This window comes from Pan troglodytes, chromosome X (assembly GCF_028858775.2).
Source record: "Pan troglodytes isolate AG18354 chromosome X, NHGRI_mPanTro3-v2.0_pri, whole genome shotgun sequence".
NCBI classification, from domain to species: domain Eukaryota; kingdom Metazoa; phylum Chordata; class Mammalia; order Primates; family Hominidae; genus Pan; species Pan troglodytes.
Window position 1 is genome coordinate 48,318,230 of NC_072421.2, and position 26,008 is coordinate 48,344,237.

The 26,008-nt window shown below is 37.8% G+C and overlaps 1 protein-coding gene across 6 annotated transcripts in view; it reads left to right on the forward strand.

Moving 5' to 3' along the window:
* Positions 1–26,008, forward strand: part of ZNF81 (zinc finger protein 81) — a 92,962-nt gene that overhangs the window by 57,999 nt on the left and 8,955 nt on the right. For all 6 annotated transcript variants that reach the window (XM_054676803.2, XM_521042.7, XM_054676802.2 and 3 more), the window contains 2 exons: positions 765–891; positions 8,617–8,712. In XM_054676803.2, the coding sequence (XP_054532778.1) occupies positions 765–891; positions 8,617–8,712 (223 nt within the window). The remainder of the gene's footprint in view (positions 1–764; positions 892–8,616; positions 8,713–26,008) is intronic.

A 26,008-nucleotide genomic window follows, 5' to 3' on the forward strand; every position in this document is an offset into this window, starting at 1 on the left:
ATCTTAACATTAGGGGGTATAAATCCTTCATACTTTTTCTTGCTTTTGGCTATTCTGGGTCCTTCGCATAGCAATATAAACTTTAACATTTGTCAGTTTTTACCAAAATCTTGACAAATAAGTGATTAAACAAGTAGAAAACAAATCAGTGATGCAACAGGAAATTTCAACAACACTCAACCAACTTGATTTATACATTACAGAACAATACAGCCATCAATAGCCAAATATATATTCTTTTCAGGGAGACATGGACCATTATCCTAGATAGACCATATGTTGAAATCATACAGAGTATACTTTCTGACCATGATGGAATTAAATTAGAAATGAGCAATAAAAGGGCATCAAGAGAAAGAGGCCATATTTTTGAAGAGTAAATGAAAGCAACAGGAGAGGGAGCTATGTGAAATTTTTAAAAATTGGGATGGAAGGGATATATGTGCTTCCTTCTACAAGTTATAGAGCACAAATTTCTCATAAAAATGAGCAACAAAATAGGATCAAGGTCAAATCCTTACTAAAAATTATAATTTTTAATAAATGGAAGAGTAAATGTCATATATAATAAATAGCAGAAATTTATGATTAGATTTTTATATTCTACACAATATTACATATGTGTATATATATAAACTAAGTATTTAATGGGCATACCATATCGTATATTATGATGAAAAAGTATCAAAAAGAGCTTCCTATCTGTTTTCTCTCCATCCTCCAGTGCTGATCATGTTGCCTTGAACAAGATTGTGTTGTTACAGGTATCAGTGTCATTTGAGGATGTGACTGTGGACTTCAGTAGAGAGGAGTGGCAGCAACTGGACTCTACTCAAAGACGCCTGTACCAGGATGTAATGTTGGAGAACTACAGCCACCTGCTCTCAGTGGGTAAGGACAACCATCCTGTGAAGTTGTGAGGAGCCTGTTATGGGTTAAATTGTGTCCCCCAAATAAAATATGTTGAAGTCCTAATACCCCAGCCCCCCAGAATGTGGCCTTATTTGGAAATAGAGTCTTTACAGAAGTAATCAAGCTAAAATGAGATCATTAGGGTGGGCTTTAATCTAATATAATTGGTGTCCTTATAAAAAGGAGAAAACTGGACACAGACACATATACACATACGCACGCACACACACACACAAACACACACACAGAGGGAAGACAATATGAAGATACACAGGGAGAAGATGGAATGTGACTAGAATGATACATCTGTAAGCCAAGAAACACTTGAGGCCACCAGAAGCTAAGAGAGGCCTGGAACAGTTCCTTCCCTAGCACCTTCAAAGAGAGTATGGCCCTGCTAACACCTTGGTTTTGGAGTTCTGGCCTCCAGAACTGTGAGACAATAAATTTCTCTTGTTTTGAGCCCCCTAGTTTGTGGTACTTTGTTATAACAGCCCTAGGAAACTAATACAGAGTTTTACACTTGGAAATGGGGTGTGGCTGTGATAAATACCTTAAAAATGTGAAAGTGGCTTTGGAATTGGGTAACGGGTAGAGGCTGGAGCTAGGGGCTAGGTTTTGATATGCTTGACAGAAAAAGCCTAGATTGCGTTAACGAGACTATTGGTAGAAACATGAATGTTAAAGGTACTTTTAGTGAGATCTCAGATAGAAATAAGGAACATATTATTGCAAACTGGAAGAAAAGCGATCCTTGTTATAAAGTACTGGAGAACATGGCTGAATTGCGTTCTGTTGGGTGAAAAGTAGAACTTGTATGTGATGAACCTGAATATTTAGCTGAGGAGATTTCCAAGCAGTGTTGAAAGCACAGCCTGGTTTCTCTGTGCTGCTTATGTAAAATGTGAGAAGAAAGAGATAAATTGAAGAAAGAATTGTTAGGAAAAAGGTACCAGAACTTGAAGATGTGGAAAATTTTCAGCCTATCCATATGGCAAAAATTCAGAAAGTGTACTCTGGAAAGAACACCAAGGGTGTGTCTGGACAACCGATTACTAAAGAGATTAGGTGTGTGACTTGTGGATCCAATCAACTGTCTCACTAGAAATGCTTCCAGGTTGGACTGAAGGGGACAGAGACAGGAGAAAATGAAGGAAGGCTGTTGGACTTCTGGGATTCTATAAGCAGGAAATGTGATGATAAAGCTATTTTGACTGTGAACATGTGTCATCCTTCAAGAAAAGGGAAGAATGACTTTGAGGATAGTTCAGAAGCTAGTAGGGCTGCAGCTGCCACCACAGGCCCTGAAGGCACAGGCTGGGGAGATGGGGGGACCCATTGCCTCCTTAGTTTCAGAGAACAGTGCCATCTGTTTTCAGGGCTGAGGGGGCAGGGCCAAGGTTGCAGGGTTATCATGTCTGATCTGAGGTTACACCATGTATTAGTTACACCATGTATTAGTCCGTTTGTTCTCACATTGCTATAAAGAAATGCCTGAGACTGGGTAATTTATAAAGAAAAGAGGTTTAATTCGCTCACGGTTCTGCAGGCTGTAAAGGAAGCATAGTGGCTCCTGCTTCTGAGGAAGCCTCAGGAAGCTTCCAATCATGGCAGAAGGCAAAGGGGAAGCAAGCATATTACATGGTGGGAGCAAGAACAAGAGTGAGGGGGAGATGCTGCATACCTTTAAACAACCAGATCTCACGAGAACTCACTCACTTTCATGAGAACAGCACCAAGGGGATGGTGCTAAACCATTCCTGAGAAATCCGCCACCATGATCCAGTCACCTCCCACCAGGCCCCATCTCCAACACTGGGGATTACAATTTGACATGAGATTTATAGGGGACAAAGATCCAAACCATATCAGGTGATGAAGACCAAATATATATATCTTTTTAACCTTTCCTTATGGTTCTTGTTGACTATCAATTTTGTGCACGTATTTAGCCTTAGTAGATGGAGTTTACTACCCACTTTGGGGTACATTCTCAAGCAACATGGCCCCAATAATGCCCAGGCCCAGTGCACCAGAGCCTGCTTCTGGCCTTATACCATCATCAGGCTGGGCCTCAATCAGAAGGACTTGGGTGCTATAAGCAGCAGTGGGGAGTGGGTCTTCTCTATGCCACATTTCCAACACCCCCACTGTGGGGCAGAGGTTTAGCACTGGGCTCTTCCATGTTCACTTGCTGTTACTGAGGGAATCCTTGTTAAGTTTCTTCTCCACTAACTAGTGTGCTTAAATTCAGTGGGTGAGTAAATTCTGGCCCAATAGCAAGCCAAAAATTATTTCTCAAAAAGAGAGTAGTTATCCACTACTACAGGATGGCAGGACTTTGCTCCCAAATCCTAAAGATCTGCACTGTGATTCACCTATAGGGGATTGCCAAAGGCTCCAAACAGCATCCCTGTCTGCCATTGTCACTTCAAGCACCATTGGATCTGCTGGATCATATGGTCCAAGCAGCAGAGCAGCTTGCACAGCAGCCTGGATCTGTTGTAGAGTCTTCTCTTGTTCTGGTCCCCACTGAAAGCTAGCTACTTTTTGGATAACTTGATAAATGGGCCAGAGTAGCTTTACCCAAATCAGGAATGTGTTACCTCCAAAATCCAAAGAGGCCCAGTAAGCATTGTGCCTTTTCTCTTTTTCTTATAGGAGGGGCCAGATACAACAATTTTTGCTTCACCTTAGAAGGGATATCCCGACATGCTCTATACCACTGGACCCCTAGAAATTTCCCTGAGGTGTAAGGCCCTTAAATTTTTTTTCAGATTTATTTCCCACTCTCTGATATGTAAATATCTTACCCATAAGTCTAGCGTAGTTGCTGCTTCTTGCTCACTAGGTCCAATCAGCATTATCTCATTAATGTCATGGACCAGTGTGATATCTTGTGGAAGGGAAAGGTGATCAAGATGCCTGCAGACTAAATAATGACATAGGTCTGGAGAGTTGATACACCTCTGAGGTAGGACAGTACAGGTGTATAGCTGGCCTTGCCAGCCAAAAACAAACTGCTTCTAGTGGTCTTTACTAACAAGTATCACAAAAAAACATTTGCCAGATCAATAGCTGCATAGGGTACCAGGGAATGTGTTAATTTGCTCAAGCAATGAAACCACATCTTGAAGAGCAAGTGTAATTAGAGTCACCACTTGGTGACGTTTACAGTAATCTGTCACTCTTCAAAATCCATCTATTTTCTGCACAGGCCAAATAGGCAAGGTGAATGGGGATGTGGTGGGAATCACCATCCCTGCATCCCTCATATCCCTGATGGTAGCACTGATTTCCGCAATCCCTCCAGGAATGTGGTATTGCTTTTGGTTTACTATTTTCCTAGGCAGAGGCAGCTCTAGTGGCTTCACTTGGCCTTTCCCACCATAGGAGCCCTCATTCCACAGGTCAGGGAACTAATATGGGGATTCTGCCAGTTGCTGAATATGTCCTTCCAATTATGTATTCAGGAACTGGGGAAATAACCACAGGACAGGTTCAGGGACCCACTGGATGCACTGTGAGATGGACCTCAACTAAAACTCCATTAACCACTACACTTTGTAAGCTCCTACGCTGACTGGTGGACCATAGTGGTGTTTGGGGTCTCCTGGAATTAGTGGCAGTTCAGAGCCAGTGTCCAGTAATTCCCAAAATGTCTGATTATTCTTTTTTCCCAATACATAGTTATCTTGATAAAAGGCCATAGGTCCCTTTGGGGAACACTGGGAGAAAGATTTCATAGTATAAGTTTTTGGCAGTGTACCAGGGTCCTTCCCTAAGGGAACCTGGCTTCCCCTTCATTCAAGGGGTTCTGGGTCTGAGTCTGTAAATAGGCTCAAGTCTGGGAATTGATTGAAGAGCTGTGACTTTGTGCTTTTATGATTCGAGTTAGAGTTTTGTTCACTTGACCTAGAACTCCTCTACTTATACAGATCAACTTATTATTGTGTAGACTGCCTATCTGTTTCTTTTCTCAGGACACCATGATCAACTAGCCAGTGCCATAGGTCTCTGTGAATCAGACTATTCTGATTGTTGCTTTGACTCTGCTGTCCATTGTGGTAGCCATGTTCACCTTGCATTTGGCGATTAAGTACCTCCCTTTAACCCCTGCCACCCCAGGATCCAACTACCCCCATTGCACTTAGGTTTCCCTACTCAGTGGCTGCAGTTCCCACTGTAAGTTCCAGCCTACAGACAAGAGCACTTGGACATCTTCAAGGATGCTCGGGCTCCCCTTAAAAATTTGTTTCTCACATTGGTGACAGGTGTGTCCTCTGGACCCTCCCAGAGTAGATGAACAGGTAGGTATCACATGATAAATCCCCTCCAACAGTCCAATTCTTTGGATACCTTCCTCTGCAGAGTACCCAGGCAGTTCTGGCATTTCAACTTCATTTAGTGTAGGCCACCTTTTGGTCCATGTTTAGCCAACCAGCCAACCAAACTGTTAGAGCCCTTTCTAACCCCTCCAGCAGCAATATCAAATTCAGAATCTCTGCTTAGTGGGCCCATACCAATCAATTCAGCCTGATCCAACTTTTTGTTTCTTCCACTTTTATCATACACCCTTGATATCCACATCAATGTATAGTCTTTAGATTTGTCTGCATAAATTAAATGAATCGTGCCGTTCTTTTGGTGTACACACATCCTCATGGGTCATTCTTTGTACTTCACCTTTTGGGACCTGCTTTGACTTAAGTCCAGTTATATGTCTAAAAGCAAAGAAGGGTGGTGAGCATAGGCTCTTAAGGGAATTGGCAGTGCCTGTCAAGGCAAGTACCTCAGGGGAAGCCACTGAAAGTGCTTCAGGCAAAGTAGGGTTAACCTTCTCAGATAGGGTAGAAGGGCTGCCTCTACTGGCAAAGGAGACTCAAGAATTTAAATGTTCAATGTCTAGTCTATTTCCAATTAGTTTTTTTTTCTTTTTTAGTCTCAGATGGTTGCTTTTAGGGTTCCCTCAGTCTCTTGAGAGCCCCTGATGGGAGGAGGGGTCCCAAAGTTCAAGTGACTGTAGGGAGTTAAGAGACTGAAGTAGGAAGGGAAAGGTCTGGCAGGAATGGATAGAGGGGTGGAAGAGGTAGGGGTTTGAAGAGTGACCTATGCGAGGATTCAAGAGAGCTTAAAGGGAAGATCAAAGGTGGTAAAAGGAAGAAGGAGGAGCAGAAGCAATGGGAAGGGAGAGGTTTTGGAGGAGACAGTTGGGGGAGATGTAAAGTTTCCCAAGGAAACCCCTGAAGTTCCAAATTATCCTTAGTAAAATCATGCCAACAAGACAGGAAACAGGTAGAGTTGGTGGAGCATATAGCCAGCAGGGGTTCAAAAAGGGATATTTTGGTAGACTGAGAAGTTCCCATGTTTTTTAACTAATAGTACTTTTATGGTTATAAATAGAGAAACTTGGGACTCTGACCCAGCTTCTGTTCCTTACAGAACCCAGCCTCTTACAAAGAGAGAAACCTAGGAGACTAACCCAGCCTTTCCTTGCATGAGACTCTAACTTATTTTCTTATAAACAGCTGCTTACCTGGAACTTTAACCTACCTTCTAGCATGAGAATCACTTGAACCCAGGAGGCAGAAGTTGCAGTGAGCTGAGATGGTACCACTGCACTCCAGCCTGGGTGACAGAGTGAAACTCTGTCTCAAAAAAAAAAAAAAAAATCAAAATCTGTCCTTACTGTGCTTCAGTGGACTGTCATCCAGAGGCTCAGGAGTTGGACTCATCAATGGGTCCCCAATCAGTCAGGAGTGAAGACAAAGGCTTCGAAGGTGCATACTTCAGATTCTGAGTGAGAAGTCTGGGGTCCAGTGATCAATCTGATCTTATCCGAGTTGTGGCACCAAAACTGTCAAAGAAAACCAGAGCTGGACAATAGTTAAAGCAGTGAAAATAGATTTTATTCAGAACTATTACAATAGGGGAAAAGATACTTCGGTATAGAACTGGGCTCAATTCCAAATACAACGTGGACAAGTGGGGATTTATAAATATAGCCCAGGAGCAGAGTGGGGCCAGTCGATGGAAAATGACTAATGAGAGGAAACATCAGGGGTAAAGGGGGATTGTTACTAAACTGACCTGACAAGATTCTTGCTGAAGGCAGGTGAGGGTGATCAAATATTATGTGGGGGATAGTAGAAGATGAGGAATTTGATCAGATATCGAGGGTGATCAAATATTGAGGCTGGGAGATTCTAGCTAAACTGACTTAACAGGAATCTTGCTAAAATTAGGCAATGCAAGGATTCCCCTTGGTAATCATGATCAGTTACCCCAGCCAAAACCATAGCTCCCTTGTTTGCCAGTTGATTCAGGAGCATGAGGGACCCGAAGTGGTCGGGTGGGAGTTTTCACTTTTAGTTTAGTGGAATCATTGTGTGTCTCCTGGTGGAAGTATTTCTCCCTTTGGAATTAAGACCTCTAGAACAGCAGAGCATAAGGTCACAGAGACAGGTAGCAAAAATTTTGCTAGTGGACCATTAGGGGTAATAGGGGTGTCATTCCTGGCCCAGGGCTACCTGCCACCCAGTGGGCTCAGAGGACAGATCATGGAGACAATGAGATTATTCACAAGCCTTAAAATCTAATTGAATTTTCCCTGCTAGGTTTCAGACTTGGGTCCCATTATCTCTTTTTTCATTCCAGTTTCTCCATTTTGGAATGGGAATATCTATCCTATACCTGTCCCACCATTGTATTTTGGAAGCAGATAACTTGTGGTCTGGTTTCATAGGTTCACAGATAGAGAGGAATTTTTCCCCAGGATGAATTATATCCTCTCTCATCCATAACTTATTTGGATGAATTAGATGATGAGATTTGAGACTTTTAGTTGACGATGTCGAGATGTGATTTTTGACTTACAAGTTGATGTTAGAATGACTAAGGCTTTGGAGGATGTTGGGATGGGGTGAATGTATTGTGCATGTGAGAAGGAAATGAATTTTGGGGGACTAGAGGGCAGACTCTTGTGGGTAGAATTTTGTCTTCCCCCAAAACTATGTGGAAATCCTACCCCTCGATACTTCAGAATGTGACCATATTTGGAAATAGAGTCTTTGCAGAGGTAATCAAGTTAAAGTGAGGTCATTAGGGTGGGCCCTACTCTAATCTGACTGATGTCCTTATAAAAAGGGGAAATTTGGACACGGGGGAATGCCATATGAAGATGAAGGCAGAAATTGGGGTATTGCTGCTACAAGCATGCGTAGAGGGAAGACAATAAGAAGATACGCAGGTAGAAGACAGACATGTCACTGGGGTGATGTATTCACAAGCCAAGGAATGCCAAAGAGTGCCAACAAACACTAGAAGCTAGAAGATGCTGAAAGGGTTCTCTCCTAGATCCATCAGAGAGAGCATGACCCTGCTGACACCTTGATTTTGGATTTCCAGCCTTTAGACATAAGAGACAATAAATTTCTGTTGTTGTAAGCCACCAGGTTTTGGTACTGTGTTATAGCAGCCTTAGGACACCAACATAGAGCCTCGTTGTGTTTCCCTTCACCACCACTGAGCTATCTGGGACATTAGAACCCTATGATGATGTCCTCCTTGATTTGTCTGAGATTCTTCAGTCCCTTTTCACCTCTGTGATTATTACTCAGTTCCCAATGAAATGTGGTTACTTCTCCAAAGAACAAATGGAAAGCAATTTGCTGGACCCAATTCTCTATCGTGTCCTGTTAACAGGGTTCGAAGTTCCTAAACCAGAGGTCATCTTCAAGTTGGAGCAAGGAGAGGGGCCATGGACATTGGAAGGGGAAGCCCCACATCAGAGCTGTTCAGGTGAGTGGGTGTGACCCAGGCAGATGGGGACACGAAGTAATTTTTTTTTTCCCTAAGGAAGACCGATGCCTTTAAAATGCTGTTATTGCTTAAAAGTTGGAAACTTTATAAATTGCTTGAGGATAGGTAGCATTGGCCTCTCGGGTGCCAAATTGTTCTCTCCTTTTATTTCTCTTACTGTTATCACCTGTCTTCTTTGCTTGGCTTTCTTCCAGGAGAATTGCCCCAATTCCTATACTCTGGATCACATGCCAGTCTTCCTCACTAGCGGTCTTGCTTTCTTGGATATTCTTTCCTTCCTTCAGTCCCATTTTTATGTGTAATTCCTTAAACCACACCCCAGAGTCTTAGACTCTTATCACATACATTTCAGTTTTACTGGATTTGACTTTTTGAAAATCCGTTGGTTGCCTCACTTCTGTTCTTCCTAGCACTCTTGCACTTTATTCTTTCTTTTGTTCTCACCTTCTCACTCTAAGGTACCAACAAACTCTCATCTACAACCAGCCTCACCTCCTGTTGCCTTTGTAAGTATCACCTTCAGATTCCTCACTCCTCTCCACCTTCCCATGGCCTAGTACCTCTCTCCCATCTTCTGACTTTATGGTCACTATCACTTAGCATTTCTTCTTTTAAAATCCATTTTATTAAGGTAGAATTTACACAAAATGAAATGTATTTATTTTAAGTGGACAGTTTGATGAGTTTTGATAAAGATATACACCAGTGTAACCACCACCCCTATTGTGATATATACCATTCCTTCACACAGAATGCTCCCTCATGCCCCTTGCAGTCAGTACACACAGCCCCAGGCAACTACTGACATGCTTTTTGTCACTCTAGATTAGATCTGTCTTTATTAGGGTTTTATATAAATGGAATAATACCTTACATACTCTTTTGGGTCTGGCTTCATTTGTTCAGCATAATCATTTTGCAATTCATCCATGTTATTAAGTATATCTCTGGTTTATTCCTTTTGAATGACAAATAGTATTTCATGGAATGAATATATTACTATTCATTAATCTCTACACCTATTGATGGATAGGTGGTTAATATTTGGTTATTATGAATGAAGCTGCAGTGAACATTCTCGTATGTCTTTGTGTGAACATACGTTTACATTTTTCTTGGGTAAATACCTAAGATTGGAACTGCTAGGTCATATAATAAGTGTATACTTACCTTTGTAAGAAATTGCCAAACTGTATTCCAAATTGGCTGTACCACTTTACATTCCCAGCAGCAATACATAAGGATTCCTCTTGCTCTACATCCTCGTCAACACTTGTTATCATCAAACTCTTTTATTTTTGCTATTGTAGCGGATATTATAATTTAAAGTTGCATTTCTCTTATGAGAATAATGATGTTAAGCATCTTTTTATGTGCTTATTGACCATTTGTACATTTTTTGGTGTGAAATATCTACTCAGATATCTTTCTCATTTTTTAATCAGGTTGTTTGTCTTCTTATTAGTGAGTTTTAATATATTTACTGGATACAACTCCTTTGCCAGATATATGTATTGCTAATATTTTGTTCCAATCTGTGGCTTGAAATTTCATTTTCTTTTTGGTGCCCATCAAAGAGCAAACATTTTAATTTTGATGAAGTCCAATTTATCATCTGTTTTATTGTTAGTACCTTTTGCGATCTGTTTAAGAAATCTTTGCCTACCACAAGGCACAAAGATTTTCTCATACTTTCTTCTATAAGTTTTATCATTTTAACTTTTCCAGTTAGGTCTGTGATTCATTTTTCAATACTGATATCTAATTGTTCCAGAAACATTTGTTGAAGGGGCTTTCTTTTTCCTATTGAATTTCCTTGGTATGTTTATCAAAATCAATTGACTTTATGTGTATGAGCCTGTATCTGGTCTCTCATTTCTGTTCAATTAATCTATTTGTCTGTCTGCTTTAAAAGATAGGTTTTATTATTATTTAGGTTCGATGAAGCCAACAGATCAGGAGACAACTGCCATTGGAAAGACAGTTTGTTATAATTCCCAAGAGGCGGGGGCATACCACACCATACAGGGCCATGCATACCACACATGTGGAAGCACCAAGGTCAGTTGGGATCTAGAAGGAGTGAGGGGAAAGCATGGGCCAGAGCCTTTATTTAGGTTTTGTGGGAAGGAATGGACTAGGCAAGGTCAGAAGGCTAGGCAGATTTAAGATTGGCTAGTTTGGATAATTCCACTGGGCTCTAGGGTATAGGGACTCTCCCCAGTTGCTTGGTACCTGGCCCTGGGGTGATTAGAGCAGGGGGATAGTGGCTCAACCTGTGAGAGCTCAATAAAAGAGGCAGTTGTGGGTATGGGCTGTGTATTGGCTGCTTTGCATATGAAAGGCATCCTCAAGGTCAAGTTATTTCCTAATCTCTAGAATTAGCTATCACTGGGAGGGGGCAGTCTCTCCAGGATCAGTTAAGCCCCAGATGCCAGAACATCAAGGATACAGAAAATAAGAAAATATAGTTAATACGTTATCCTTTTAGCAAACCCATACTATCTTTATTACTGTAGTTTTTACAGTAAATCTTCAATCAGGTAGTATAAGTCCTTCAACTTTGCTTTTTAAAAATTACTTTGCTCTTCTAGGTCATTTGCATTTTCATATACATTTTATAATCAGTTTGTAATTTTTACAAAAAAGCCTACTGGGATTTTGTTTGGAGTTCAGTTAACTCTGTAGATCAATTTTAGGAGAACTGACATCTTAACAATATTGAGCCTTCTAACCCATGAACATGGCATATTTCTGCAATTATTTAGTTCTTTAATTTCATTTAGCAGAATTGTATAGTTTTCAGCATAGAGGTCATAGGAAACCTTCATTAAGTTTATCCCTAAGTACTTGATGTTTTTGATTCTGTTTTACATGGCATTGTTTTAGTTTTATTTTTTGATTTTCATTGTTAATATAAAGTTTTTTAAATTTTATTTTTAGATTGTTTATTGCTAGTATAAGTTGCTAGTGATTGATTTTTGTGCATTAACTTTGTATCCTGAGGCACTACTAAATCTACCTATTAGTTTTCTTGTAAGTTCCTCAGGATTTTTCATATAAGTAATCATTATCACCTAAAAATAGGGACACTTTTACATCTTCCTTTCCAAACTCATGTTTTAATTTCTTTTCATTATTTTACTGTCTAAGACTTTCAGTTCAGTGTTGAATGGAAGGGGTGAGTGTGGGCATGTTTGTCTTGGTTCTGATATTGTGGGCAAAAACTTCAGTCTTTCACCATTAAGTTATGATATTAGCTGTAGGTTTTCTGTACCTGCCCTTTAACAGGCTGTGTAAGTTCCTTTCTAATCCTAGCTTGTTTCATAGTTTTTTTTTTTTTTAAATCATGATTGAGTGTTGAATTTTGTCAAATGCTTTTTCTGCATCTATTGGAGTGATATTATATATATGAGCATTTTTTGTTCTGTTATTATGGTGAATTCATTGATTTTTAAATGTTGAATTAACCTTGTATTTCTGAGATAAATACTAGTTGATTATGACGTATTAGCTTTATTATATATTGTTGGACTCTAGTTACTGATATTTGACTTAAAAGTTTGCGTTTTTCATGAGTGATTTGGTTCATGGTTTTCTTTTTTTTCAATGTCTTTGTCATGTTTTGATATTATGGTTATACTGGCTACTAAAATGAGTTATGAAGTGTTCCCTTCTCTATTTTCTGAAATACTTTGTGTGAGATTATTATTTCTTTTAATGTTTCATGGAATTAACCAAGAAAGCCATTTGGACCTAGAGTTTTCTTGACAGGAAGGATTTAATGACAAACTTAATATTTTAAATAGACGTAGAGCTATTCAGATTTTTTGTTTCATCTTTTGCCAGACATAGTAAGTTGTACTTTTCAAGGAATTTTGTCTATTTCCTCTATGTTGTCCAATTTAATCCTGTTGTGGTCTGAGAGCATACCCTTTATGATTTCAGCATATGGTCTACCTAGGGGAATGTTTTGTGTGTCCCTGCAAAGAATGTATGTTCAGTTGTTGATGGGTACAGTGTTCTATAATCTATAACTCAGGTTGGTTCCATGTTGTTGAAATCTTCTAATGCCTTACTAATTTGTCTTCTACTTGCTCATTCAATTATTTGTAATTTGGGGGGGTTAAAACTGTCAAAGAGATTTAAAAATTTATATGGATATGCAAAAGACCTAGAATGACCAACACAGTCTTGAGGAAGAAGAAAAAGTATGGAGGATTGACACTACCAAATGTTAAGATTTACTTTAAAGCTATAGCAATCTGGACAGTATGTTATTGGTGTAAAGACACACTAATATATAAATGGAACAGAAGGGAAAGACTAAAAATAGACCCATTAATATATAGACAACTGATTTTTGACAAAGGTGCCAATGTAATTTGAAGGGAGAAATGAAAGTCTTTTCAAATTGTGCTGGAACAAATGGATGTCAGTATTGGGGGAAAAATTCATACTTTGACCCATACTTCACATCCTATACAAAAATTAACTCAAGTTCTAGTATTATAGAATTGTTTATATTGAAATAACCTGCCAGACAGTTAAAAAATTGTTAACCCTGGAAAGCATATTTTTAAAACTAGCTACTGAAGATGCTGGAGAGTGATCAAAAGAACATTTTTCTGCTCCATCATATTTTGAGTAATTTGGATTGCGTCCTGAACATTATCAATGTTTATGGTAACATGGTATTCTGTTATATTGTTCTGAAGAATGTCAGTGTTCTTATCACAGCAGGCAATTAACTAGGTTAGATTGACACTGGAAATGCTGTCTCACCTAAGGCGAGTGGCAACTCAGGTGCACTTCAGCCCTGCTTTAATTTTGCTCTACCCATGCAAAGTTGAGGGGTCAGCCAGAGACTTAGGCAGATTTTATACACAGAATTAGGAATTTGCTTTTTTTGATTCTTTCTTTTTGAGTTGCCCCCTTAATCTCTAGTGGCCCCGGGTACCCAGGCCTTCTTCCCCTGATTCCTCTCGCAAAAGGATTACAAGCTTTTATGAGAATTTTAGCTGCTCCACATTGCTGCTAGGAGTGCAGCTACTCTCAACAGAAACCCGAGAAAAGGGGAACTCACTACATGCTAGTCACTTCCTCTAACTTTTGACCCCCCTACAAAATCTGCCTGCTTTTGTTTGTTTTTTTATTTTTGTTTGTTTTTCTAGAGATTACATTTACTATCTGTAGAAGGGTCTTTTTCAGAAGCTTACTTCTCCATACTGGAAGTAGAACTCTTACCATTGATTCTTGTACATTGACCTTGTATTCCGAGACTTTGCTACATTTTGCTTATTAATTCTAGTGGGTCTTTTTGTGAATAAATACCATAAAACTTTCTGCAAACATTATCATGCCTTTCTGTCATTTCCTTTTTGGTCTATATGCTGTTTATTTTTATTTTATCTTGTTCCCAATCTGAAGGCAAAAACTTTCAGTCTTTCACCATTAGGTGTATTAGCTGTGATTTTTCTTAGATGCTCTTTATTAATTTGTGGCAATTTCTTTCTATTCCTAGTTTGATGAGAGTCTTAAACATGAATTGATGTTGAATTTTCTAAATGCCAAATGCTTTTTATGTATTTATTGAAAAGTGCATTTTATCCTACTAATATGGTGAATTTTTACTGATTTTTAGATGTCAAACTAAACTTACATTCCTGAGATAAACCTTACTTCATCATGGTGTATTATCTTTTTATGTATTTCTTGGTTTGATTCGCTAATATTTGGTAAGGATCTTAATCTCCATGTCTTTGAGAGAGATTGGTCTTTAGTTTTGTGGGGGGGGGGTTCCCTTATAATATCTTTGATTTTGGTATCATGTTAATTCTAGCTTCATAAAATTAGTTTGGAAATTTCATGCCTGCTCTGTTTTCTGAAAGAGTTTGTGTAAACTTGCTATATTTGCTAGAATTTTTCAGTGTTCACGTCTCTTGTGATTTTGTATAAGATTACTTTAAATTTCTTTTTCTTAAATATGTGATAAAATTCACCAGTGAACTCATCTGGGTCATCTGAAGTTTTCTTTGTGGGACTGTCTTTAATTTCAAATTCAGTTTCTTTAATATAGGAATATTCAGATTTTTTATTTCTTCTTGTTTTAATAATTTGTTCCTTCAAGAAGTTCGTGTATTCCATCTAAGATGTCAATATTTCGACATAAGTTTTTTTCATTAATACTTCTGTATTGTCACTTTAATGTCTTGTATCTTCGCCAATGTACTCTCTTTCTCTGAAGTTGATAAAATTTCAATTCAACAAGAATATATATATATAAACCTAATTTTCTATGTACTTAATAACATAGCCTCAAAATATATAGTAAACACTGACAGTATTAAAAGGAGAAGTAGACAAAATGCACAATCATAGTTGGAGATTTTAACACACCTATTTCTCTAACTGTTGTAACAAGCACACAAAAGAATCCCTAAAGAGGTAGAAGACTAGAACATGATAAACCAATATGATGTAATCGACATACATAGGTTACTACATCCAACAACTACAGAATACACATTCTTTTCAAGTATACATGGCACATTCACCAGAGTAGACTATTTTGGGATATAAAGCTGTTTGCATCAAATTTCAAAGGATTGAAGTCATAGACTGTATGTTCTCTAACCACTGTTAAATTAAAACTCTGAATAGAAAAACAACTAAAAAATATCTAAATGTTTGAAAAGTAAGCAACACACATCCAAATATCCCATAAGTCAAAAAAGATATCACAATGAAAATGTATTGAGTGAAGTGATAGTGAAAATTGACACATCAGAACTTGTGGGGCCGGGCGCAGTGGCTCACACCTGTAATCAGCACTTTGGGAGGCCGAGGCGGGTGGATCACCTAAGGCCAGGAGTTTGAGACCAGCCTGGCCAACGTGGTGAACCCCATCTCTACTAAAAATATAAAAATTAACGCAAATCAATAAATGTAATCCAGCATATAAACAGAACCAAAGACAAAAACCACATGATTATCTCAATAGATGCAGAAAAGGCCTTTGACAAAATTCAACAACCCTTAATGCTAAGAACTCTCAATAAATTAGGTATTGATGGGACGTATCTCAAAATAATAAGAGCTATCTATGACAAACCCACAGCCAATATCATACTGAATGGGCAAAAACTGGAAGCATTCCCTTTCAAAACTGGCACAAGACAGGGATGCCCTCTCTCACCACTCCTATCCAACATAGTGTTGGAAGTTCTGGCCAGGGCAATTAGGCAGGAGAAGGAAATAAAGGGTATTCAATTAGGAAAAGAGGAAGTCAAATTGTCCCTGTTTGCAGATGACATGATTGTATATCTAGAAAACCCCATTGTCTCAGCCCAAAATCTCCTTAAGCTGATAAGCAACTTCAGCAAAGTCTCAAGATACAAAATCAATGTACAAAAATCACAAGCATTCTTATACACCAATAACAGACAAACAGAGAGCCAAATCATGAGTGAACTCCCATTCACAATTGCTTCAAAGAGAATAAAATACCTAGGAATCCAACTTACAAGGGATGTGAAGGACCTCTTCAAGGAGAACTACAAACCACTGCTCAATGAAATAAAAGAGGATACAAACAAATGGAAGAACATTCCATGCTCATGGGTGGGAAGAATCAATATCGTGAAAATGGCCATACTGCCCAAGGTAATTTATAGATTCAATGCCATCCCCATCAAGCTACCAATGACTTTCTTCACAGAATTGGAAAAAACCACTTTAAAGTTCATATGGAACCAAAAAAGAGCCTGCATCGCCAAGTCAATCCTAAGCCAAAAGAACAAAGCTGGAGGCATCATGCTACCTGACTTCAAACTATACTACAAGGCTACAGTAACCAAAACAGCATGGTACTGGTACCAAAACAGAGATATAGACCAATGGAACAGAACAGAGCCCTCAGAAATAATGCCGCATATCTACAACTATCTGATCTTTGACAAACCTGAGAAAAACAAGCAATGGGGAAAGGATTCCCTATTTAATAAATGGTGCTGGGAAAACTGGCTAGCCATATGTTGAAAGCTGAAACTGGATCCCTTCCTTACACCTTATACAAAAATTAATTCAAGATGGATTGAAGACTTAAATGTTAGACCTAAAACCATAAAATCCCTAGAAGAAAACCTAGGCAATACCATTCAGGACATAGGCACGGGCAAGGACTTCATGTCTAAAACACCAAAAGCAATGGCAACAACAAAAGCCAAAATTGACAAATGGGATCTAATTAAACTAAAGAGCTTCTGCACAGCAAAAGAAACTACCATGAGTGAACAGGCAACCTACAAAATGGGAGAAAATTTTTGCAACCTACTCATCTGACAAAGGGCTAATATCCAGAATCTACAATGAACTCAAACAAATTTACAAGAAAAAAACAAACAACCCCATCAAAAAGTGGGCAAAGGATATGAACAGACACTTCTCAAAAGAAGACATTTATGCAGCCAAAAAACACATGAAAAAATGCTCATCATCACTGGCCATCAGAGAAATGCAAATCAAAACCACAATGAGATACCATCTCACACCAGTTAGAATGGCAATCATTAAAAAGTCAGGAAACAACAGGTGCTGGAGAAGATATGGAGAAATAGGAACACTTTTACACTGTTGGTGGGACTGTAAACTAGTTCAACCATTGTGGAAGTCAGTGCGGTGATTCCTCAGGGATCTAGAACTAGAAATACCATTTGACCCAGCCATCCCATTACTGGGTATATACCCAAAGGATTATAAATCATGCTGCTATGAAGACACATGCACACGTATGTTTATTGCAGCACTATTCACAATAGCAAAGACTTGGAACCAACCCAAATGTCCAACAACGATAGACTGGATTAAGAAAATGTGGCACATATACACCATGGAATACTATGCAGCCATAAAAAATGATGAGTTCATGTCCTTTGTAGGGACATGGATGAAGCTGGAAACCATCATTCTCAGTAAACTATCGCAAGGACAAAAAACCAAACACCGCATGTTCTCACTCATAGGTGGGAGTTGAACAATGAGAACACATGGACACAGGAAGGGGAACATCACACACCAGGGACTGTTGTGGGGTGGGGGGAGGAGGGAGGGATAGCATTAGCCGATATACCTAATGCTAAATGACGAGTTAATGGGTGTAGCACACCAACATGGCACATGTATACCTATGTAACAAACCTGCATGTTGTGCACATGTACCCTAAAACTTAAAGTATAATAATAATAAAATTTAAAAAAAATCAACTCCAAAAAAAGAAATACAAAAATTAGCTGGACGTGGTGGCGGGTGCCTGTAATCCCAGCTGCTCGAGAGGCTGAGACAGGAGAATCACTTGAACCCAGGAGGCAGAGGTTGCAGTGAGCCAAGATGGCACCACTGCACTCCAGGCTGGGCAATGAAGTGAGACTCCATCTAAAAAAAAAAAAAAAAAAAAAAAAGAACTTGTGAGATGAAACTGAAGCACTATGATGAAAGTTTCTTATTTTATATATATCTACCAGAAAATTAAAAAGATTAAAAATTGGCCTATCTTGATTTTATAATCTGATGTTTTCAAAAACTATTTTTCACCATGGCCACTGCTTCTCAAACTGGGGAACCCTAGCCATCTTCCAGGAGTGTCATTTTTTTTTTCAGACATAGAGGTTTAAAAAATTTTTAATCTTAAAAAGTCCTGTTGTATATATTCACAGGTAAAATAAGAATAATTTTAAAGATAAAACATATGACTTCAAAGAAATTACAAGTTGACATCTTGGACTCTACCCCTCGTACTTTATCTCCTATGAGGAGGATTTCAGTAATTACAGCTGCGAAGCAATGACCTAGGAGATCCTGATTTCTCAAAGCATAGCCAGGTCTTTACTGACAGTGAATGTAAATACAATTCAAAGTCTTGGTGCATTCTCCTGAGTTCCATCTTCAGATATAATGTAATTCTCTGATTAAATATATATAGTCCTGTCTATACTGATCAGGAATTAAGTCAACAAAAGAACTCTGGACTGATTTTGATTTTTCACTGTTTATAATTAGAGGAATGCTACAGTTAAAGATTACTGCTTTACAACTAAAAATATACAACATATATCATCAAAGGGAGTGGAACTCATGAAGCCAAAAGATTAAAACTTGACCCAGTGAAAATAATAGGGAGAGTAACTGTGGGTGATTTTATCCTTCTTCCAAATTTACATTAAAATATATTATCCCTATTCTTTACTGCTCTTTTGGTTGAAGAGGTAAATACATGCATTTTTCTGAATAATTAATTATAACACCTCCTCTAGAATCCCAAATCCACTAGGGATTCTTTCTTGACCCCAAAGAGATGCTTTCAGTATGTCATGAGTATAAACTCAAACTGCTTGCCAATTATAACTACTTGTCACATAGAAAGTCAATAGCCACTTTCTGTATAAATAACATTTATAAAAAACAAAATGAAGTTGCAAATGAAATTATGTCAAATTTACAGTTTCTTTTTTTAAACAAAGGGTCAATGTCATCAACATTATCTGTAAATCAAGTTATCATCAGATACATTTAATAATTAATGCCTGTAATCCCAGCACTTTGGGAGGCTGAGGCAGGTGAATCACCTGAGGTCAGGAGTTCAAGACCAGCCTGGCCAACATAGTGAAACCCCGTCTCTACTAAAAACACAAAAATTAGCCGGGCATGGTGGCTGGCGCCTGTAATTCCAGCTACTCAGAAGGCTGAGGCAGGGAGAATTGCTTGAACCCAGGAGTGGAGGTTGCAGTGAGCTGAGATCATGCCACTGCACTCCAGCCTGGGCGACAGAGCGAGACTCCACCTCAAAAAATAAAATAAAATCAAGATAACCTCTTGAATGTAATAGCTCATAGCACTTTAATTTGGCAAGCCATTTTTCCTGTTTTATTATAAATCTATATTAGATGTTTGAATATGGTTTGAAATATTTCACTACCGTGCTGAAAAAGATTGGTTGATAGCAGCTTGGAGTGCTAACTGGAAGATCAAAATCATGTCTCTTGCTGATAACCTAAGAGCATTAAGCTCTGAGTCCAGTGAGGTCATAGTAGTGTATGCTCCTTGCCCTTACGGAGTGTCTGTTTTTAGAAATTTAGATTTTAAAAGGCGTGGGACATACGACCAGGCCCTATAGCCACATAAATATAAATTTCATAGAAAAAGAATAAAAGCGGAGATATATTTTTTGACACAGAGGCACCCAAAGAAATACAAACATTGCCTAGCTGCTGCCATTTCTGTAACTGCCCAGAAGGGTGACAGATTTCTGAAGGGGAAAGGATTCAGATATGACCTTTTCTTTAGTCCCAGCCACTAGTTTTAACAAATGTGAATTATTGAAATGTGAAGGGACAAAAAGAATCATACATTTAAACTGTCTTGCTCAGCATACCAATATTGTATGTTACAAATCATCATTTCTAAATCTGGATTGATTCTGTTGTGTTTTTGACTGTTTCTAAAGTAAGTGTGTATAAAAGTTGTCTCCTTTTTAAAAAGATCATATTTTTAAATAAAGCATTTTTTGTAGAAAAAAAAAATTGGCCATCTAAGTTTGCACCTCAGGACATACAAAAGTGAAAACTACCAAAGCCAAAATTTGCTTCTTTGAAAGATTAACACAATTGATAAATTTAGCAAGCTCAATCAAGGAGGAGAAAGAAAACACAGATTATCAATGCCATAAATGAGAAAAGAAACATCATTACAAATCTTACAGGCCTTAAAAGGATACTAAGAAAATATTATGACCAACTTTATCCCCCAACATTTGATAACCAAAATGAAATGAACAGTCTTAGAAAAACAGAAATTACCAGAAATGTCACAAGAAAAAAGGTCAAAATCTTAGTAGTATTTCTATCTATTAAAGAAATTGAACTTATAATTTAAAACCTATCCACAAACAAAGCTCTCAACCCACATGGCTTCATTGGTGAACTCTGGTCTTTTAGAGAAGAAATAATACCAATATTATTCATGTTCTTTTGAAGGAAATAAAGAGAGAATACTTCATATCTCATATGATAGTAAATTGAACTATATTAGAATAAAGAATTACTCTTCTTTGAAAGACATCATTAAGAAAGTTAATAGGGAAGCCACAAGCTGGGAGAAGATATTTGCAATACATATATTTGACAAATGACTTTATATTCAGCATATATAAAGAACTCTCACAAATCAATAGAGAAAAAATAGATAAAAGACACAGGCACTTGAAAAAAGAGGTATTCAAATGGGCATTATATATATGAGAAGGTGCTAAAGATCATTACTCATCAGAGAAATGTAAATTAAAACCACAATGTGGCAGCCCTACACACATACATACATACAAAAAAAAGGGCTAAAATTTAAGACTGACAATTATCAAATGTTGATGAGTATTTAGAGCAACTGGAATTCACATTCATTGATGGTAGGAGTGTAAATTCTTTCAACCACTTTGGAAGATAGGCATTACCTACTAACACTAAATGTACACCAATTCTGTGGCCCAGTAGTGCCACTCCTAGGCATATATTTAAGAGAAACAAGCAAATATATTCACTAAAAGAAATGTACAAGAATGCTCATACCAGCTTTAGCATAATTGCTCAAAATTTGAAACCACTCAAATGTCCATCAGTGGGAGAATAGATGAGCATTATGCTATATTCTTACAATGTGATACTACACAACAATGAAAAGAATGAACTGCTGTTACAAGAACTTGGGCGAACCTCAAAAAATTTGTTGAACAAAAGAAGCCAGACATGCAAATGGGTATATGCTATATGATTCAATTTACATAAAGTTCAAGCAAGGACAAGCAAAACTAATCTATGATTGTGATAATATTGATAAGTGATTGGCAATCTATGGTCAGAATGGTGGTTACCGCTGAGAGTCAATTATTGACAGGAAAGGGCCACCAGAGAACTTTCTGGGATAATTAAAATGTTTTCTACTTTCATCTGAGTTGTGGTTACATGGGTGTATACATATGAGTATTGGAGTTCAGCTTTATAGCTAAGGTCTATACTATATAGCTTTGCATACATTCATTGAGCTTTACAGTTAATATCTACACTTTACTATATATAAATTATACCTCAATAAAAAATAATTAGCCTGTGAGATTATTCCTCAGGGATGTTTATATAGAATTGGTATTGGTTGATCATTGGATCATATGTGCAATCCACAAGTGTGCCTATTTTACCACATTTATGCCAACACTCAGCATCGTTCAGATTTCTTATCTTGTGGCCAATATAATGGATGTAAAGTGGTATTGTGTTCTCTTCCCCCCTTTCTAGTATCTGCTGTACATTTAGGTTTCCCCTTTGTTAATTGCTTGTTCCTATTTTGTCTCATGTACTTTTCATAGAGGCTTTTTTCCCACTAAGATGCACTAGCTAGGGGTACCATTTACTGTCTTCAGGATACATGTTCTAGTAGTAATTAACTCAAAGGGGTCTTCCATTTGGAACACTTAAGGTTTTTTGTTTGTTTGTTTGTTTTTTAGGTTGTCCTACATGGCTTTTATTGTTTTGACGTATGTTCCTTCTATACCTAGTTTATTGAGGCTTTTTTTTCTTTTTCTTTTTTTTTTTAATTATCATACTTTAAGTTTTAGGGTACATGTGCACAATATGCAGGTTAGTTACATATGTATACATGTGCCATGCTGGTGTGCTGCACCCATTAACTTGTCATTTAGCATTAGGTATATCTCCTAATGCCATCCCTCCCCCCTCCCCCAACCCCACAACAGTCCCCAGAGTGTGATGTTCCCCTTCCTGTGTCCATGTGTTCTCATTGTTCAATTCCCATCTATGAGTGAGAACATGCGGTGTTTGGTTTTTTGTCCTTGCGATAGTTTACTGAGAATGATGATTTCCAATTTCATCCATGTCCCTACAAAGGACATGAACTCATCCTTTTTTATGGCTGCATAGTATTCCATGGTGTATATGTGCCACATTTTCTTAATCCAGTCTATCATTGTTGGACATTTGGGTTGGTTCCAAGTCTTTGCTATTGTGAATAGTGCCGCAATGAACATACATGTGCATGTGTCTTTATAGCAGCATGATTTATAGTCCTTTGGGTATACACCCAGTAATGGGATGGCTGGGTCAAATGGTATTTCTAGTTCTAGATCCCTGAGGAATCGCCACACTGACTTCCACAATGGTTGAACTAGTTTCAACAAAAGCCAAAATTGACAAATGGGATCTAATTAAACTAAAGAGCTTCTGCACAGCAAAAGAAACTACCATGAGTGCACAGGCAACCTACAAAATGGGAGAAAATTTTCGCAACCTGCTCATCTGACAAAGGGCTAATATCAAGAATCTACAATGAACTCAAACAAATTTACAAGAAAAAAACAAACAACCCCATCAAAAAGTGGGCAAAGGATATGAACAGACACTTCTCGAAAGAAGACATTTATGCAGCCAAAAGACACATGAAAAATGCTCATCATCACTGGCCATCAGAGAAATGCAAATCAAAACCACAGTGAGATAACATCTCACACCAGTTAGAATGGCAATCATTAAAAAGTCAGGAAACAACAGGTGCTGGAGAAGATGTGGAGAAATAGGAACACTTTTACACTGTTGGTGGAACACTTAAGGTTTTTATTTGTATTCTGATGACTTCCATGTTGACACCACTAGGTGCTGTATTATAATTGTGCTCTAGTACTTACTTACCTGCATACCACACAATTCCCATTGAATATTCTACTTTATTCATCCTCAATATGGGAGGAATTGGGATCATCATTACCCAAATCAGGAATCCTCACATTCCAAATTTTGTCAGATTCTGCTGTTTCTTGTTTCTTCCCTCTTAGCTGTCTTTTCTTACTACTGCAATTCCTATTTTTTCTTTTTTAAAGAATGCTACTTAGTCTCTCATCTTAGTTCCAGTAACATCACTCCAAAACAGGTCTGTATTTTCTTATGCTTGGATTATTCTGTTCCTAATGGAAACTGCAGATTCCATTCTTGTTTCTAGTTAATCTTTGAAATGCTACTGATAGATTTCATTACCTAAGACATTGCATTTATCTTTGCCATTAGCTTCATGAAGTAGTCTTACAGTTACTCCATATTATATAACACATGACCAATAACTTTTCTCTCAGTGCCATCTATAAGATTACCATTATTCCCAGTTTAAAATTTTATCTGTACGGTTTCCTTAATTTATGCTTACTTCAAATTGTTTGCCTGGTCTTTAATGCCTGTCATATATGAAGTGTGTCTGTGTATCTGGGCTTTTTATTATTTTGTGCTCTGCCTGTCCAGGTAATAGACATTTTCCTTTTGTGTTCAGGCTTTCATCTATTCCATGAAATGGCCCTTACCTACTCCAGATTTATTACTCCATTATTTATTATTCTTCCCCATTTCTGTTTCCCCATGTCCCAGATGCTTTTGCCCCCAGTAATTTTTGAAAGTCTCTGAAAGTAAGAGCTCGTATCTTATTTTCATCATTCAAATGTTGAGCATGAAGAAAATACTTACCAATATTAACTAATTGAATTTGTGGGGGATAAGAATAGAATTTTGCTGTGTTTTAGAGGGATTTTAAAAAATTATACTGAGAGGAATTCAACGAAGATTGTTATTGGAAAGTAAACACAATGGCACCAAATATTTAAAAGTTTACCCTCTTACACATTGTGTTTCTGTTATAATTAGGAGTCTATTACAGGGATTAGCAAAATGAATAGCATAGAGAGTGCCTGCTCTTGACATTCAGAAGAAAAAAACTTACTAGCAATATAATTAGATTAGTTTTCTAAGTAAAAATTCTTAAACTGCTTGATGAAGCACACATACCTTTTTTAATGGCATAAAAGAAAATGCTAAGCAGGCTTAATGGGGAAAGAGGACATGAATATGTCCTTTGATTTGAAAATAAACTGGACTCTTTTGAGGCATCTTTGTGTGTGACAAGTAGAATGTAAGCTCACGTGAGCAGCTCTTTTTTCTAGAGTGATGACTCTTCATTTACGTACTCTTCATAGAATCGGGGGCTCAGGAGAGGTATAAAGAAGCTTTTTATTGCAGGAGCAAATTTTTTACGATGAACATTGGTACTAGTGACATAAAAAATAATTGTCTGGTACAGCAAGGGATTTATAATTTAAATAAAGTAAAAAGTAGAACTGCTTCTGAAACCAAGCCTAGGAATCCAGTGCTTAGTATCTCCAGAATAAATTAAAGCCAGATGTGTGAGAATACAAATGCAACCTAAGAATAGGAGGATGAGATTTTGGATGGGACATGTGTCTGAAGTACAGTATCAAACCGACTAAAAGGGGATAAGTGGATTTGATGACTCAGAGCATTCTCAGTATCTAAAAATCTCTTATTGAAAAAGTCAGTGGTATAATTTATTCATGTTAAAATTATTTATCAGTAATCTAGTATGTCTCATGCACTGTACTAGGAATGGAAACATCTGTAATTCCCACTCTGGGCAAGAATAATGTATGAATTATACTAATGCTAATTTGTAGCAATAGATTGTCAAATACAGTGACTAAAATAGTAAGGAATTGTATTTCCCTCTTATAGGAAACCTCATTGCTCATGATTGTTCAGGAATCCAAGTTCCTTCCAACACACATTACTCCACCATCTCTTAGGATTTTTGTGGGATCTGCGTGCTTGACTCTGTGTTTCTGCCAAGTCCAGGTTTTAGTAAGCAAGAAGGTAGAAGCGGGTGTGGAGAAAACATGCCTGTGGTCTCAGTGCTCCCATCTGAAAGTGGCACCATCATTTTCTCTCAAATTCTCTTGATGAGAACATTGTCACATGGCCACACTAATTTCAAAGGAGGCTAAGAAATGCTCTATGACTGGGCATCCATATGCCTGGATGCTACTCTGTTAAATGCAAAAGAATGGGGTAACAGATTCTAGTGGGTAGCTTTCAGTCTCTACCAGAGATGACTTGTCTTTTCTGCTATTTTTTTGTTAGATATATATATATAATGTAGGTCCAAGAAAACAATTACACCTGGATGTAGAGTCAGAGTATAGACATCTATTTATTGTTTGTATAGGTTAGGATGGCTATGACTACAATATTTTTATAGACATGAATAAATTATTTTATCACATAAATTTTGGATTTTTGCTGATAAGCAAGATTAGTGAGGATTTAGAATTGAAAATGAGTATAAATAGCAGAGCATTTGTTATAACAGAAAAAAAAAGTTCTG